Source organism: Ochotona curzoniae, unplaced genomic scaffold (assembly GCF_017591425.1).
Source record: "Ochotona curzoniae isolate NIBS_2020 unplaced genomic scaffold, NIBS_Ocur_1.0 patch56, whole genome shotgun sequence".
In the NCBI taxonomy this organism is placed as follows: Eukaryota; Metazoa; Chordata; class Mammalia; order Lagomorpha; family Ochotonidae; genus Ochotona; species Ochotona curzoniae.
In genome coordinates this window covers 938,499-956,148 of record NW_024467035.1, presented here as the reverse complement: position 1 = coordinate 956,148, position 17,650 = coordinate 938,499, and the positions used below count along the sequence as shown (strand labels likewise).

The following is a 17,650-nucleotide window of genomic DNA, read 5'->3' as shown; positions in this document are numbered from 1 at the left end:
TATAGGATGTTGGGTAAATAGCAATCCACATATAACATAGTGTATGTCAGGTGGACAGTTGCAAAATATAAGGGAATCAAGACCAATTTATCCCTAAGATAATGACATTATTTCCTTGAATTATAACAACACTGGCTTCCTCTGAAAAGGCAAATTCCTTAAATGCTAGATGCAACAGACAGTTTTCATACCTCTTCTCTACAGTATAATAATTACATAGTTAAAAATTATATTTTTCTTAGAAATAAAACTATTTAGGTTCAGAAATAACCAGGTGAGCATGATAATATTACAAAGTGTATTTTAACATAAAATGCATTAATTTAGAGTAATGCTTTCTTTTCAACTGCAGTTTCCAATAGACTTTATAAAAAATAAATGCTTCTTTTGTTTATAACAATATGTATCACTTTCTGCTGATAAAATATAAGACATAAAGTAATTTGCATATTTTATGAATTTTTGTTAATGTTTATATCTTACAGTTCTTAAACATAATATAAACATGTAACTAGTGGTGCATTTTAACTCTCTGAACTTTGTTAAATCCTTAGTTCTTCATATTAAACAGGGAACTTCATTAGAGCCAATGATTAAACCAATTGTTCACAAGGCAAGCTGGAACTGAGGAAGTGAATTACTTATTTTCTAGTTAGTTCACCATCTTAGAGTATATATTTTACAAGAATATTTTTATTTGATTAGGCAGTTATGAAAGAAAAAATGTGTGCGCATCTGTATGAACTTCCAGTATAACTCTCAGATCCAGCAATTAAAATAAAAACTAATAGAAAACATTGCAAATGGAGGTATATAAATAAAGAACTAAGTTGAAACATCAAAATCACAATTTCTTTAGATAACAATCAATTAATATCTTTGTGGGGATGATAAGGTATGGCTAAACAGGAATATTTTCAGATGAAAGTACAAAATCAGAAAAAAAAACCTTAAAACTTATTTTGCAATCCAATAATTTAAAGATATATATATGTATACAAAATTTTATAAACATAAAGATGCACCCCCATGGTAATTTTTCATAATGGTACACCCTAAAAAGGTGTATTTCTCTGACTTGTAGTACTTTTGCTATCAAATACGATACATCCTAAAAATCTTATGACATTTTATGAAAACTTGTTGATAACCTGGGTTATGTATCAAAACAGAATGTTCTCTCTCTCTTTCTCTCTCTCTCTGTCTCTCTCACTCATGTACCTCTATATCAAGATCATCATGTAACCTCTATCTTCACTGAATAGTCCTGGGATTTTCTCAATCAATATGGGGGAAGTGTAATACTCTGTTTAACAGGGATTTTCTCCAGAAGGCAGACACTATTGTTAAAAAATATGACTCTTTTGTCCACTTGCTTTAAGGACACTCCACATCTGCCTACAGAGGTTGGCATGTTGGAGCAGTACAGCTACGGTGATGCCGTCCGTCTCTAATGGCACAGATCCAAGTCCCTGCTGTTGCGTTTCCAACTCAGCTCCCTGCTGATGGCACAGAAAAAGCTACAGAACGTGCTCCAAGTGTTTAGGCCCCTGCCACCCAGATGGGAAGCTCCGGAAACTCCTGAATCCTGGCCTCAGCGTGGGCTTGCCTTAGCCATTAGAGCAATGTCAGGAGTGTTTCTGCAGATGGAAGATTCTCTGTCTGTCTTTCTGTCACTCTTTCAGATAACTAAATGTTTCCAAATAAGTTTTCCTACAATAGATTGCCACATCTAATGGATGGAAATTATGTAGAAAAAGAAAAGAAAAAGGAAAAACACTTAATGCACAATATGTGATATTGAAATATATAAATCCATCATATAGTATCTACATCATATAATATATTTTGCTTACCTTTATCATGTAATACACAAACAATATAACCCAGATAGTATCATGTATTATGTTTATTTTCTCTGTATCATGCAATACCTACGATATCTGTAGCTATATATTCCACATATCATGTAACGTATATTTACTTTCTATACTAATTTAACAATTAGCTTTGCCAAGTATTCCTCCTCAAACAATATTGATCTAAACCTCAAACAATATTTGCTGCTATTATTTAAGTTGAATGCTGTGTAACTTTCACCAAAATTTTAATGCCTCCTAAGGCATTTACTTGGGCAGAAAAACCCACTTTACTAGACTATCTTAAATGATTTTAGAACTAAAAAGGTGAATCAAAACTTGTATTTCAATAAAATGAATTGTACTGTACCTCTAAATCCTAATACCACAAGTTACTACCAGGCCAGCGCTTATAGCACATGAGTAGAGACATCAGTGTATTACATTTTACTGAATCATGAAATTACAGAAAAGTCAGATGCTAGAGTATGTTTAAAAATAACAGTATAAAGAGAAAATGCCTTTAGGATATGGTTCTTACAAAAAGATTTCTCTAATACAATAAAATAATTTGATTAAAGATATTTTACATTGCCATACTTTAAAAGCTCTAGTTCACAAGGAAGCTTTACTTACCATAGCTCCAAACATCACTCTGGTGTGTGAATTTCCTATAATGTATACACTCCAAAGCCATCCATTTGATTGGCATCTATTCAAGAGTAAAAGTTTTGCAATACATAAAATAATTTCCATAGTTATTTCCCAATGTCAGTGTCCTAGCTTACTTCAATTACAGGTGTTATTACATATATAGATATAAATGCGGAAATATTTCAAACAGTTTGTGGAAATCAAATTAGAAGATAAGCTTATTTAGGTGCAAAAGATTTTTAAGTCCATTCATAGAAGGAGCTTTCAAGTAGTTCACAGAAAATTATAGTATGAAAAAACTGCATGGCTTTCGCAAATTTTTTTTCACCAAAATAAATATAATGCTTAATTACATTTCCGTGAATTATTTGATATACTCTCATATGTATGTGTTAATACATACATATATATGTATATATAAGGTATTTTTAAATATAAGGAGAAAATTAGTTGAATTGTATGAATTCAGGGGAATTAACTCTCAGACATGCCATTTTTAAAACAAAAGCTTTATAAACTATGAAAAGTAATGAAATAAGAATAATTTTCTATATATTTCAACATTCAATAATCAAGTAACTATTCAATGTTCTGAACCAAAACATAAAATTTAAATATCTGATTTGCACTCTTCTTAAACTGTGTCCCTAATGCTTCTTTTTCTCAAAAGAAAATAATGTTCTTCACATTTTTAGTTAACACTTTCACCCTTAGACACATTTTGGGAAACTTACATAACAGACTGATTCCAGACTTGGATCTTCTCTTTCTCCTCTTAATATAATTTGTTCGTTAAATTGCTTAAAATCATGAATTCCAAAGGTAGCTTTATTTTGTTCCCCAGCTACAAATGACCTCCCTTGTCTTGGCTAGCCAGAACCGAAAATATGCACCATTGTCAGAATAGAAACTATATCAAACAGTGTGAGACAATCAGCACGAAGTTATCATCACTACAAGAAAAACAACTTAACCATGTACCCTGCTTATGATGGGTCAGCAGAATGCATTTCAACTGCGAAGGACAGAGCTGGGAATATAATTAGGTTCTACAGAATAAAGATAAACACATCTACTTTGCAGTTGAAAGCTGAAAACTAAATAGGCCTTTGAAATCATGAGGTTGGCTGCTCACCAAGGTGACACCAAGGTAACTGTGTGACAAAATCATGGTATTCAGTGAAAGGGAACAGAAGACACATTGAAAATAATTTCCCTATGGGCAAGGAGCTAGCTGACTTTAAGGACTATGTGTGAAGCAGTACGTTTAAATCGCAGGTGGCTAGATAAAGACTTAATGGTTACCAAGCATTTAATGCTGTAATGAATCTTGCTTTAGACAAATCCTACAGCTGCATGTTCTCAGGACAAGTGAAGTCTTGTAATTTATAGACTTCTGCACAATCTTGCAGTGAATTTCAAAGCCTTAGCCTCAAATTCCTGAAATTTTACAGTAGATAAGCAAAATAGGGTAATAAAATGAAGGAAAAAAATCAAACAATTCCAGAAAATTGAAGTTTCTTTTTTTAACTGTGTGCTATGCAGATATACAAGAGTTTAGGATGCCATCGGTATTAAGCATGTGAAAGCTTAACATTGTAAAATATTTACAATATACATTTGGTCAACCCATGGTAAGTAAGAATCACAATAAACACTTATATGTCATGTGAGCAATGTTTGTGCTTGTGTAAATTTGCAAGTCACCGTAGATAAAGGTTACTTTTGGGTATTTTATTTGCTCTATTGTGACATAGGATTCCCTAATAGACTATAGGAATTATCTGTGTAAGGGCTATCCTTACTGACTAGAAAAGAATGGCCAATTTTGCAGGTAGTAAAGCAGTCAAGTTTTTCTTGCCACACAGTCTTGCCGTATCTGAGTGCCAGTTCCAGTCCTAACTTGCTTCTCACCCAGCTTCTTGTTTCTTGAGCCTGAGAGGGCAAGAGATGATGGTCCAAGTACATGGTACCTGCTACTCATTCCTGGATCCCACCATCACTTTGACCAGACCTAGTTACTGCGGCAATTTAGGAAACGAACTACCATATGAAAGACTATCTTTCCTTTTCCAGCAAGTACGTAAATAAATCTTTAAAAGCAAAGAATAAAGGATGTCAAGTTCAACAGCAACTTGAAGAGGAAATACAAAATTTAACACTTGAACTGAGGCTACATAGCGGGTTAGGTGAGGTAGGGACATAATTATCAGGTGGATTCTGAGATTTAGTGGCATTTTTCAGATTCCCCACAGTATAACATATGATGTTCTACTAGAGAAAGTCAGATAGAAAATAACTTGAGTAAAACATGCACCATGATAGAAGACATGGGGGGGAAATGGAGTTAAAAAAAAACAACAAAAATGTAATCTACTGTATCTGGTATAGCAGGATTAAAAGTTCACTAGGTTTATCAATATTCCAAGGAATTAAGGCAATTTTTGGTAGCTGAATTTCTCTCCAGTCTATGCATGCAAAGTTACATCTGTCTATAAGAATTAGCCCTCTTCCCTAAAGATGAATGGCACAAGCTCTATAGTTCTGTGTGAAAGTTTAATTTCTGGGGTTCCTGGCGAATCACCCACATAAGCTTTTTGAATTTAACATGAAGACCATTTGGATCTAGACAGGCATTGCTTTATTTCAGTTAATTTGAGAAATGGGAGCTGGTTGTGTGTATACACACACACACACACACAAATCATGGGCATTAAGGAAATGTATGCGTTAAGAAGACTTTATAATCCAAAGCTCAGGATCAATGGTTTTTCTGATAAAATACTAAGAGATAGCTACAGTGTTCTAAAAAAGATACTTACCTTTCCTCCATCAGCATTATACTCTTTTTCATCTCCTTCCAGGAGTCTGGCCAGTCCAAAATCTGTGATTTTCACGTGGTTTGGAGATTTCACTAAGACATTTCGGGCTGCCAAATCTCGATGAACAAGTCGTCGTTCTTCCAGGTACATCATTCCCTGAAAAACATCAAGTCTCCAGCGATAGTTAATGCCTGCATTTTTCATAGTCCATAAAGGAGTCTGTTAACATTCAGTTGCAAATGCTTCATTTCTTTAAGTGTCACCAGAACACTGGGTTATTTTCAAAATGAGAGAAAACCTAGGAGTAGGGAGTGGAGCAAACTGTATATATTGGCCTTTCCTTTGCTAAAGTTATATGAAGATGAATGAATTGCCTGCACATGAGCTAAAAGTTTGATAATTTTTCTCATACTTAATATTCGTTCACAAACTTTCACTAGTGAGGTGTGCAGGTGTCTAAATAGATAACTAGCAAATACTTGGACTGACCCACCTATTCCTAATCATTTTCTTCTCAGTAACCATTTAATGTAATCTTTCCCACACATTCATTTCAAACAAATGTACCAATCTATAATTTTAGAAAGATATTTTACTCATGGCTTAATACTGCCAAATGTACCACCACAAACTTTGTTGAGGTTGAAGAATTACAGCAATTTTATTAATTATTTTACCTCAGCTGTCTTAAAATTCTGATTTTTAAAAGTGTTCTTATGATAGTAGTAGCCATTATAAGAATCACCAAGTGAAATACATAATTTAATAGTGACCCACAAGATATCCTTAAATATGCTGTCTTCATAAAACATACAGGAAGATTGAAGAATAAAATTTGTTGCCAACTGAATAGTTGGTTCTCACCCACAGCATGCATGCAGACATAAACTTATGTATATGCATATGCACACATACATATGTATCATATTGTATCTACACAATTTGTAAGAATACTATAATCCATAGAAGAAACAGTTAATTAATTGCACTTCAGTAGTAGCAAAACTATGAATTATTAAATAATATCCTTTGCTAAAACCATTATATAAAACCAAGGAAATTAGCTCAATAAACTATATGAGATTAGATTAAAGGGAAGCTACTTTTGATGGCGTTATGGAAAATTCTATATTTGACCATTTCAGTGACGGAAGTAACCATTCAAAAACGGAATTAAATGATTACAAAATGGCTGAGTCACACTCTTATGCCAATTGCAAATCAATGCTGCTGGCAGTTAACATTACAACTTCAGGGCTCTGATGGATTAATGGTTTCTGATATCAAAACAAAAGCTGTAGAAAACAGACACATAAATCAAGCAGGTCAAAAAATAATGAACCGTATACCCAGTGTAGTGTAAAGAGAAGATTGCTCCAAAAACATCAAGAGCCAAGCTCCACACAAATGCCCATTAAACACAGCCCATGGAGATAATGCTTTCAATAGCTCCATCAGTCAGCAGTTGGGTGACACTGCATGTATTAGCGTTTTCTGAAATCAACCCGCAAGTGGAATTTATGGTATTTTTGCCCTCTTTCCTAAACAGTGCCCTCTGTTTGACTAGATCAAATTGAAAATTTCTAGAACGAGAAAAATTGATACTATATAGCCCTTCAAGACTTAAAAGATCAAAATGTAAAATTACTGCTTGGAAATAAAGCGTTTTATGTCCTCCCAAATAATTTTGTGCTGTTAAGAAATGTCCACAAAGCTTTCATTATTATCTTTTTGATCCATTCATATCAGAATATGTAATGTGTTTTGACATTAGCCTAATAGACTTGCACACATTTATCGAATGCATTTTATACTGCACTCATTTAAGGCACCTGATTTCCACTATTCTAGGACTGTATCACACACTATTCCTTTCCAGGAATTTTATTTTAAATATTTAAACTACTCTTTTGGCTCCTACATTCATGACTAAATAACTCTGACAAAATGAAGCCAGAAGGCATACAATGGGGATAATAAACGCAAGGTATGCTTGCAAAGTGAGATATTAAATATAAAATAAAAAATTATCCTTGGTAATTGATTGAATAATGAAGGAGACTAAATTGAGAATAATGCTTTACTTGTTGATGATTTAGCTAGATAATAATTCTTTGAAGTAAATATAATCCTATTAGAAATATCATTCATGTATTTCTTGAACATATACAGGAATAATGATGTGTATTTTACTACTAGGGAACTAACTCACACACACTAGGAAATTTAAGATTACATAATGGTTGAAACATCAAGATCTCTCCCCATTCACATAATAAACCCTAACTTCCCAGGCGATGGTGCTTGCACGTGAGGACTTGGAGAGGTGACTGTCAGAACAGTCTTCTGAATGATATTAATGACTTTAAAGGAAACACCTGCGTGATCTCACGTTCCTTTAATGACACGAGGTCATAGTGGCTGAGAACAACAGGATGGGGATCCTCCTAGGACACCCAAGCTCCTCGCACTTCAACCTTGCTCTTCCTAGCTACCACAATTGTGAAAAATAAATCTCTGTTGCTGATAAGTCACTCAGTATATGGTGTTTTGTTATAGCAGATTAAATACTCATTGGCACATTCTACAAAACAAGCAAAACTTCAAAAGCTCTAACAGTTCCTTGCTACTCTGTACACAGCATTTCAGCTTATGAAAGACTAGTTTGACCTTTAATACTGTCTGTCCAGATAAAATATTTTCTTTAAAATAATCAGAACTCACTACAAAAGCCAGGTGACGATTTTGCTGTGTTTCCCTCCCCCAGCAATGATCATTAAAAGCAATAAAAACATGAGCCACTATATCATAAGCATCAAATCATCGAAATACATTTATAATGTTGCTTTGTAACCAGGTAACATCGTTGTACTAATGGATACTTCCAAGTCAGTAGTTAAAACTGCCACTTGAAGCTCTGTTTTCACACGCTGAATCAGTGTGGAATTGTCTGCAGACTGCTCACAACAGATTTATCTGCATTATAGTTGATATGAAAGGATTTTGTTATGGGAGGATTTCATTAGAGTCACATTCTTTTTTATTAAAGTAATTATTTTTATAAAGTGAACACATGTTTGTAAAACAGATTTAGCAGCATTGGTGAGTCATATTGTTTGAGGGATTCCATCAATACAAACTCGTGCTTTAGAGTGATGGAACTGAAAAAGCAGAGTACCAGAAGTAGTAATGACAAAAATAAACCAAATGAAGTCCCTAGAAACTTAAAGATGAATAAAGAAGGGTCATTAATTATAATTCAAGGAATGGTGCATTATTTGGGGGAAAAAGAACTGAACTAAACTAAACTCAATACCTCCTATCTGTCCTGTACCATCTTCAAGGTTCTTTCTATCTCAGCTCATGCGAAGTACATTATGATAACACTAGTTCCAACAGAAACACAGCCAACATCGATTCAATAGAGCAGACAACAAATGCAGTGTATGTGTTTGGGTTGGTTGCACACTATTTATATGCTGTTTCAACTATGAAAATGCCAAAAATGTGAAAAGTGGAGTTTCTTGTTCTAAGCAAACTAGATAACTAGCGATGAATGTGAGGGTTGGTTCCTTACTGTGAGACTACACACTGAGCCAATTCCCATTTGTTGGAACAGAGTCATACAGATACATAGAAATTAATGTACATAGTTTTGAAAGATCCTAGCAGTTTCACAGAAGAAAAGATCTGAGGTTTCTATGAATTGAGCTCAATAATGCAAGTGACTGAGCTTTTTAAAATATTTAACATCTAGTTAAAATGCACAAACTTTCAGACTTTAGCAAGAATTTTAACTGTATGGTTTGGAGACTCCATTCTTACTTTGGCCACAGGGTAACTTGGGTCATTAGAATGGAATTGGGTGCAAATTCTACAGTCAATTTCTTGGTCCAAACCCGCAACTTTGCCATATTTCTGATACGGGGTTCTAAGTAAATCATTTAACGTTGTTGATATCACTTTCCTCCTCATGAAATAAGCATAGTAACATCTATCCCATAGTTTGTGTGAGGGTTTCTATTATGCTTAACACTTAAATACTGACACATAGTAGCTATAGATCATAGAAACCTTAATTATTGTTCTGCAGATAAATATCCACAATCTGAGAGCAGACATCCATTACTGACTCTCAATGACTTGACTTGCCTTTCAGAAAAGTTGTGAACCTCAGCTAACACATCACAATGAGTGTTCCATAAATGCTTGACAACTGTGATAAATACACCCATATTCACCCATCAGGATTAATATGTAGATACACATTTCAGAATTATTATTCAAATTACTATTTAGAATATCTTTCCATGAGGAAACTGTCATATAAGGAGAAAGAAAAACTGGGGGTGTATTGAAAGATTCTAGACTATCCATAAATATATCATCTTGCAGCAGTTTAGTGAAGGTAAAGATCATGAACAAGACAGATATAAAAGTCCTAGTTAGGCAATGGGGTGAGTTTTCCCAAAGTCTGCATCACATATCACCAGAATGGAGGTGAAATTTTTGTAGACAGTTGTTGGGGATATGTTGTCCACATCCTACAGTCCAATTTTAACTAAAATTGTTCATAATTTGCCATTTATCATACCTTCTCTATGTAATATATTCAAAAATGCTTATTTATTTTACATGTTACTCCTACATCTTAAAATGTGCAGTTGTACTGATTGGCTAGGTTTATGATATGTAATAGATGCTTATATCCAATAGAAATGTTGTTATTATCCTAAGGCTTTCCCCAGGACCCTTCCTATATAAGCTTGAGCTTGGTTATCAATAAACGGACAAGTTCACCATAATTGTCTCCAGTACTTCTGTATTGAGAATGTCATCGCTGCACCACAATATCTGAGTGGGTGGTCTATGGCCATAGTTCCCCACACATCACATATATACAAACTAGTTATAGATATTTAAATTTATACAGAAATATAACTTGATATTGAAACTTTATTATCATTGACTTTAGCATTTTAATCTTTTTTACAATCAACTCACATAAAAGTCTCCTTGGAAATAAAATCTGTTGAGTAAATTGATTTAAAAATCTTGGTAAATACCTAGCAATAACCTCCTTACAATCTTAGAAGTCATAATCATCTTTGAGTCATAATCACCAAGTAAAAAGCATCATTATATATTTTTTGTTTTTATTATTTTATGACACAGTTTAATAGACACTGCGGTTTCCCTTCCCTCTCCCCAAGTTCCCTCCCCTCCCCACTGTTCTCTCCTTTTGTGAATTTCCACAAGCCCATCACGCTGACACTGAGATGTTTCCCAACAATCTAGGAGATCACCAGCCATTTTGCTGTGAGACAAAACATCATTATATTTTAATTAAATTTGAAAGTGTATTATTTTTAGCAGGAAGCTAAAAAGAGAGAACAGACTATTTCTGACAATACATATTTGGTTCTCATATACTGGCCTTGTGTCATTAAGTATGTGGAACTAAATATTTTAAGTTACATTAGCTTTCACTTGGATTAATCTATAGAGTGAGCAAGAATGCTTTTATTTCTTGTGTTCACTCCAATACTCTTCTGATCCATATTCAGACACGTTATCCATTGCGCCACTGGCCCCATCTCACTCCAATAATCTAAATATTTATTAATAAAAGGAAGCTTCGGGAAATCTAACTTCACATGAATATATCTCCTATTTTATATTTGTCCTTTTGAAGTGATTCTATTTATTCCTGAAGGAAAAAAAAATCCAAATTCAAGAGGTAAGGGGATCTTTTTGGTTAAGTCACTGATTTTACACAAATCATGCATGATGGAAAACTAAGGGGCTCTGTAACTGAGGCAACAGAGAGGTGTATTCCAGCAGCAGAAGTTGGTTTGTTGCTGAGAAGAAAGAAGACAGAACTGAGAACTCTGAGATGGAGAAGTCCTGGACATATTGCTAACTATGTTTATGACCACAGGTATTCATTTCCCTTCTGCTATAAATTTGACAGATTGGCCTGAATGATCCCTGAGGTTACCTTAGCGTTAAAGCTTTATTCCATGATAGATGGAACCATAAAATATATCCATCTGAAATATTAAATTGTGGACCAATAATAGACACAGAGAACCATAAAGAAATAGAGTACATGTCTCCCTTCAAATGTGTAGTGAGAGCCATGAGTGTGTTTTAATAAAACTCACTTCAGTGCATTCCAAATTTAAGATATCAGATCCTAGAAATAAACTCTGGCTACCTACCATCTGTGTGATCTTAGTCAAGTTACAGAGCACTTGCATGTTTCACATGTCATACTCATTTTATTGGGGTCATAATAGTCCATATCTAGGAGACTGAATTAGGACTCAATGGCTCAACTGTGAAAATGCCTAAAACACTGAATATTCTAAGGTGCCTCGTATTCATTAAAGAAATGAATAAATTGAAATTCACTCTTATTGAAAATACATCAGAATCACTATAAGGAAAACAAAAACAGCTCAAACAATGTCCATTTAGCACAGTCAGATGTAGTAATTTGTTTCTCCGTTTGGTTGTTCCTGGTCAGAGGAAGAAAAACAGGTTCCTATGGCTCTTCTGGAATGGCTTAGAGTTAATGCCTACTTAGAGTAATTCCTACTCATGAAGGGTCAGCCATAACCTCCCAAAGATCTGATTAGCTTGTAGATCCAAAAAAGGATCCCAAACTCTTGAGAGCAACCTATTTCCTGCCATTTAAGTCATGCAATAAAATATTTTCTTTCAAATTGAAACACATTTTAAATAATCTCAACAATATTCAACTGTGTATGTTCAGGTATGTGCACGCACTTACGCATGTGCTTCATGCTGTGACCTAAGTGCTCATTAACCTCCTCAGGACCACGGTATTCATACGCACGCCAGGAAACGTGGGCTGCTAATGGTCCTTATGTCACTGAATCTGCCTTGGATTGCGATAGGCCTACTGCTATCATTGATGTGGCTGATTTGCTGCAGGTTACTCCCTTTTATTGGAGGAAACACTGGTTTTAGTATTTATAAAACCCTTAGCCCTGAAGATAGCTCTGAATAGGTAAGCCAGTTCCAGTCCTCTTCTTGTTATGGTATGAGGCCGTATTATAATTTTTTTGCAGCTCAAATTTTTCTTCTCTCCAATATTTTTCTCAAAAGATTAAAGGTATTTCCAAGATGAGTTGATAAATAAAAATTACTTCTTACATTCAAAACTGTCTCAAAGACATTTGGGGGAGTTAACCTAAGGCAATGTGTCTAACTACTTCTTTTGCTTGTTTTAGATATTCAGGGGTACAAAGTTTTGAGGTAATTGCACTCAGTAATTTACACATCTATGATCATAGTTAAAATGTATTCTCACCCAAATTCCATCACTGTCATCACAGTGATATTTTGTATTATTTCAGTAAGAGTTTGTGTATTGCAGCATCATGTTTAATCATTATATATTTTTTGATTTATACACATTATAAGTAATCTGGTTTCTATTTCTTGATGAATGAAATTATACACAGAGCCTACAGATACACATATGTAACACACCTGTACACTGTCAATCTATTAGCTATTTAAAAATTGGTGAGCATAAAATATTCTTCCATCTCCTCAACAGTGCAGACAACACTGAATTATGCCTCTGAGCCATGTTGTAAGTTACCTTCACAATACAAATGATATCACGCTCAATATTAATTTTAGTTTATAAAATCAGGGAGGTCATGATAACAAAGTCATCTTGGAAGACTAATACGGAGAGGGTTGAAAGCACTGAAATCATATGGGAAAGGTATAATACAATTATCCTTCTACCTATTTGTATGTACTAAAATGGTTAACTCTTACTAAGCATTTACTTTGATAGATAGGAGCTGTTCAAAATGCGCTAGATGTACAGATTCTCAAGGATCCAAAAGGATTGATACTACTGCATTCTCCCCTGGAACATGAGGAAACTGAAGCTCACCCAGGAAAACACACATTTCCCAAGGACACGGATGGTGCATGATCAACCACAGCAAAGTCAAGATTTGGTTGCATCAGATTATTTCCTTTTTTGTATATATATATTTTTTATTAATTACATCGCATTTTGTGACACAGTTTCATAGGTACTGGGATTCCTCCAACCACTCCCTATACCCTCCCCCCGCCCATGGTGGATTCCTCCTCTTTGTTGCTGTATTCTTTCATTACAAGCATATACCAAGCATAGAGTCCAGCATCTTATTGTCCAGATAAATTCAACGGTTTCTTGGGGAGACCATCTCTGGTCTGAAGGCAGAGCTGACAGAGTATCATCCCAATCAATTTAAAGCCACAACGTAACATCAACAACAATTTACAACATTATGGAATTAATTGGACTCAAAACCTGGTCACAGGAAAATCACAATATGCAGGGTCTTCTGACCTTGGAGTGCATGTATCAGGACTGGGCCTTCTCAGTTGCTAATGCCTGTGCAATGGATAGCATGCCCAGATGCACACAGGGAACATGACAGCCAGCTCATCTAGGCCAACAGAGGATGTTGAGTGCCTTGTCAGAGGATGGAAAGCAGAGCAGGTTGGACAATGCTCCTGGCCAAGCTTTCACATAAATGTTTGGATTTGTGGATGCACTAAAGTAGACTTGGTTAGCCAATAAGCCAATAGACCTTGGAAAAATTTTCTCAACCCTGGTGAAAGAAAGCCAGCAATGTCTCAGAACTATCACAACCACTCAAGTAACGTCCTCAGATCATTCTTCCTCACAACAGGGTCTCTAAGGTTTCAGCAAATGATTCTCCCCCATCTCAGGGCTCTGATGTGGTCTGAGTGCAAAGAGCAGTCCCCTTCTCCTCTGTTGACACAGAAGAAAAACAAACAAAAGAACTGAAACGTTGTCCCACACACCTCCTTCGTACCTCCATCCTCCCCACCCTAATCAGAAGCCCAGGTGGGTAGGTATTCTCAACTATGTAAACAATATTAAAAAAATAAATAAATAAAAAATAGAAATGACAACCATCTCATTTGTGTGTGTGGGTTCCCAGAGATGGTGCCTGTTGAAGCATTTTAGAAATCAATTCTTTGTGAATCCGGCTATGTATCTTCAAAAATCCCAGGATTCTCTGGCATCTAACTGGTTCCGTATATGTACTTGTGCTTGAATTAAATAAACCTGAAGACCAAAATTTTATAAGGTCGTCCAGGCTATAGAAATCTTTTTTTTTTTTCCTAATAGGAAGAACACATTTAAGCAGACAGTGTTTACGATATAATGGAAAAAAGCAAATTCTGCAGCTTTTAGCCTAGCCCTCAGGTGCTGCTATCAGAACACCCAGGGGCCTCAATGGCTGTTTTATTCACAGGTTGCTGAGGCTAGCACAGATAACAGAATTGTTTATTCTTGCTCCCACCACTTTCTTCAGAGTTTTCATTCATTACTTCACTGTTCATATGCTTTTGTGAAGTTCCAACTGAACAATAGCCTTTTTGGGATTTGAAAGCCCTTTTAGGGAAACCCAAAAGTAAGGGAAAAAAATCAAATAAGAATAAAACAATTGACAAAATAACAAAAATAAGCAGCTTGTATGGGAAGCCTCTGCTTTCTTACCTAGATAAACTGTGACTAGAAAGTTCATTGCCTGGATAAAGAGAATACTAGACATATAACAGTTTTCCCCTCCCATTGACCTCCTGCCAACAGTTATAGGTTATAGTGGGAGGAGTGAATGGTGCAACAGCTACACTCTCCCAGGGAAGTCTACTTAAAATGGATTACTTCTGCTCCTTAAACAGCAGATCAATAAAGATGTGGATTGCAATGAGAGCAAAGATGTCTGTGGGCTGTATTATTTATCCTCTGTGTCTCTTTAGAAATTAATTAAAAATCAATGAAGTGTGCAAGCTATTAATACAGCAACCTCCAGATGAACAGATAAAGGCTGCACCTTTCTCTGTGCACCTATACCGTGCAAATGTGCTCAACACTACATGTTGGCTATAATCAAGCAGAGACAGATCATTCATATTACCTTACACAATTTCACGGAAGTGCATGCTACTTGTTGAAAATAACAAAACAGGAAGCTCAGCAATGGGACAGATAGGTATATGTACTTTCTAAGGAAGATGGAGAGAATGTTGGGCTCAGTGGTTATGACATGCTTGGAAGCTTGTATCTATTATTGGATGCTTGTCTATTTTCCAGCTCAGCATTACCAAGAAGGATCAAATATCATTACATAACTTAAAATAATAATGATCTATTTATAGTTTTCAACTGGCAAGACATTGTCATGCGTTTGCGATCTTAACACTTGAAGTCATACATTGCTACAGTAATACGGTAGATGTTATTATTCTTTGATCCACTCTGCTTGCAAAGTGTCTGTTGCTTCACTACCCTTGGGAAAGAATTATCTAGGTTTTCCTGGGTACCCTCATGGAGCTCAAAAATCACTGAAGAAAACTGTTTTAAATTTTTATTTCAGAGCTATTCATTGGTCTTCGCATGAATAGCTCCTGTGGAAAGATGGTCATCTCTTATGGGACCACTATCTGTTGGTGCCCTAGAATCTGAGCTTATGATATTCAGACTTGGAATGATGTCCTAGCAACCTTCTTATCATGTCAGAGCCCGGCTGTTCTCTATGCAGCTCTATGGAACTACTCTATCCTCTTCTGAATTGGGTCTCATATTTTGCCCCTGGCTGTCTTGATAGCTGTCCTTTAAACCCTGGTCATAAACAGGCTTGTGTTGTGACATAGTGGGTCAAACAACACTCGCATCCTAATTCGGAAAGCAGGTTCGAGTCCCTGCTGTTCCACTTCTGGTCCAGTTTTCTGGTGATGTGCCAAGGAAAACAGCATAAGAGATCCCAAATGCCTTGGTTCTCTACAACCCATGGGGGAGAATCAGATGCAGATCCTGAATCTTAATTTCCACTTGAGCTAAGCCTGGTGGTCAGCCATTTGTGAAGTAAAGAGCAGATGAAAGTGTCTTCCATTCTCTCTGCCACTCTGCCTTTCAAATAAATAGAATTAAAAAAGCCCTACAAGATTGTCCCTTTCGATGGTCACTGACTGCCTCAACTGTTGGCAAAACGACCCAGACTTGTGAGAGTGAATGACAGCTGTCTGCCTAAGAGGTAATGACAGGTGCATAATTCCCTCTGCTCCCTGCCTTGAGATGGATGGCTGGCAGAAGGGACAACTCGAGGGCGAATCTGAACTCGTTCCACCCTATGCTCCCTTCTCCTTAGTTATTCTCCCACAGATGATAAGGAGGTCTGGTGTGCTTGGGGATCGATCTATACACTGGATTCTAATCACAACGAATAATAAGAACGCACTGGAAAAGTGTAAAAAAGATACAACAAGGAGCAACTTCTTCAGCAACTTTAGCCACTGACTCCGTGAAAGTTCAAATCTGTTCTAGCAGGGAGGTACGAAAGATTAACCCATCCGTCTTTACTAAACTCTTTACCTTTTCAATTCATGGGATCCTTGCATTTCCTGTATCAGGCGTGTGCAAACCCACTGCTTCACTCACAGGGTCTGAGAAATTCCTCAAGCAGGTAGACTCTGGTTTTCCCTTCAGCTTATTTATTTATTTATTGCAGGGCAATGATTCAACTGGAGCTCTTTGCCCAATCAAACGGAACATCCTCTTGCCTTTTCTTCTTCAGCTTACACTTTCTTTCAGCTGAAACATCCCCTCACTATACATTGCTACACTAGGCACTGTGCTGTACGCATGAACCTAATCCTTCCTAAAAACACAAATTAGATGTTGGGTTTTTTTTTTCTCAAAGTCTTCCTTTATTACCAAATAACTTGAGTCACACAAAAACATAATATGATCTCTCTCATTTTCTGCTTTTTTCAGTAAAATGCAATTTTTTAAAATGTATTTAAATCTCCCTTCTTTCCTCCTTCCATTCCCCATTTGTTCCCTTCCTGTGTCTCTTTCCTTCCATCTATCAGTGACCTTCACTTTTATCTAGACCAACTAGTGGATCTGTGAAGTATTATGTCAAATCAACTTCATGGTATAAGCTTAAACCAAAATTATTTCAGGAAACAGAAAGAACATATCAATTAGGAGTTGAATTGCATGTTCAAACCTTCAGAAATACTATTAGCATGCTGTCCAATGCTAGGAGTTTTAGGTTAGGAATGAAATATATATGATCTAATTGGTTTGTCATACTATTTTTAGGAGAACTGAACAATAAAGTAAATGACAGGAGGAAAAAAGTGTATTTTGGCTTATTCAAGTCTTTAAAAAAATGAGGATTTTCACCTGACTACCTCTCAGTATTTTGCTCCAAACACTTACAGATTGTT

The 17,650-nt window shown here is 35.7% G+C and overlaps 1 protein-coding gene across 4 annotated transcripts in view; it reads right to left on the bottom strand.

Annotated features, from left to right (window-relative positions):
* LOC121168093 (receptor tyrosine-protein kinase erbB-4) overlaps positions 1 to 17,650 on the bottom strand; it is a 984,643-nt gene that overhangs the window by 39,123 nt on the left and 927,870 nt on the right. For all 4 annotated transcript variants that reach the window (XM_040997858.1, XM_040997859.1, XM_040997862.1 and 1 more), the window contains exons 21-22: positions 5,336 to 5,491; positions 2,496 to 2,571 (exon numbers count right to left, since the gene is read on the bottom strand). In XM_040997858.1, the coding sequence (XP_040853792.1) occupies positions 2,496 to 2,571; positions 5,336 to 5,491 (232 nt within the window). The remainder of the gene's footprint in view (positions 1 to 2,495; positions 2,572 to 5,335; positions 5,492 to 17,650) is intronic.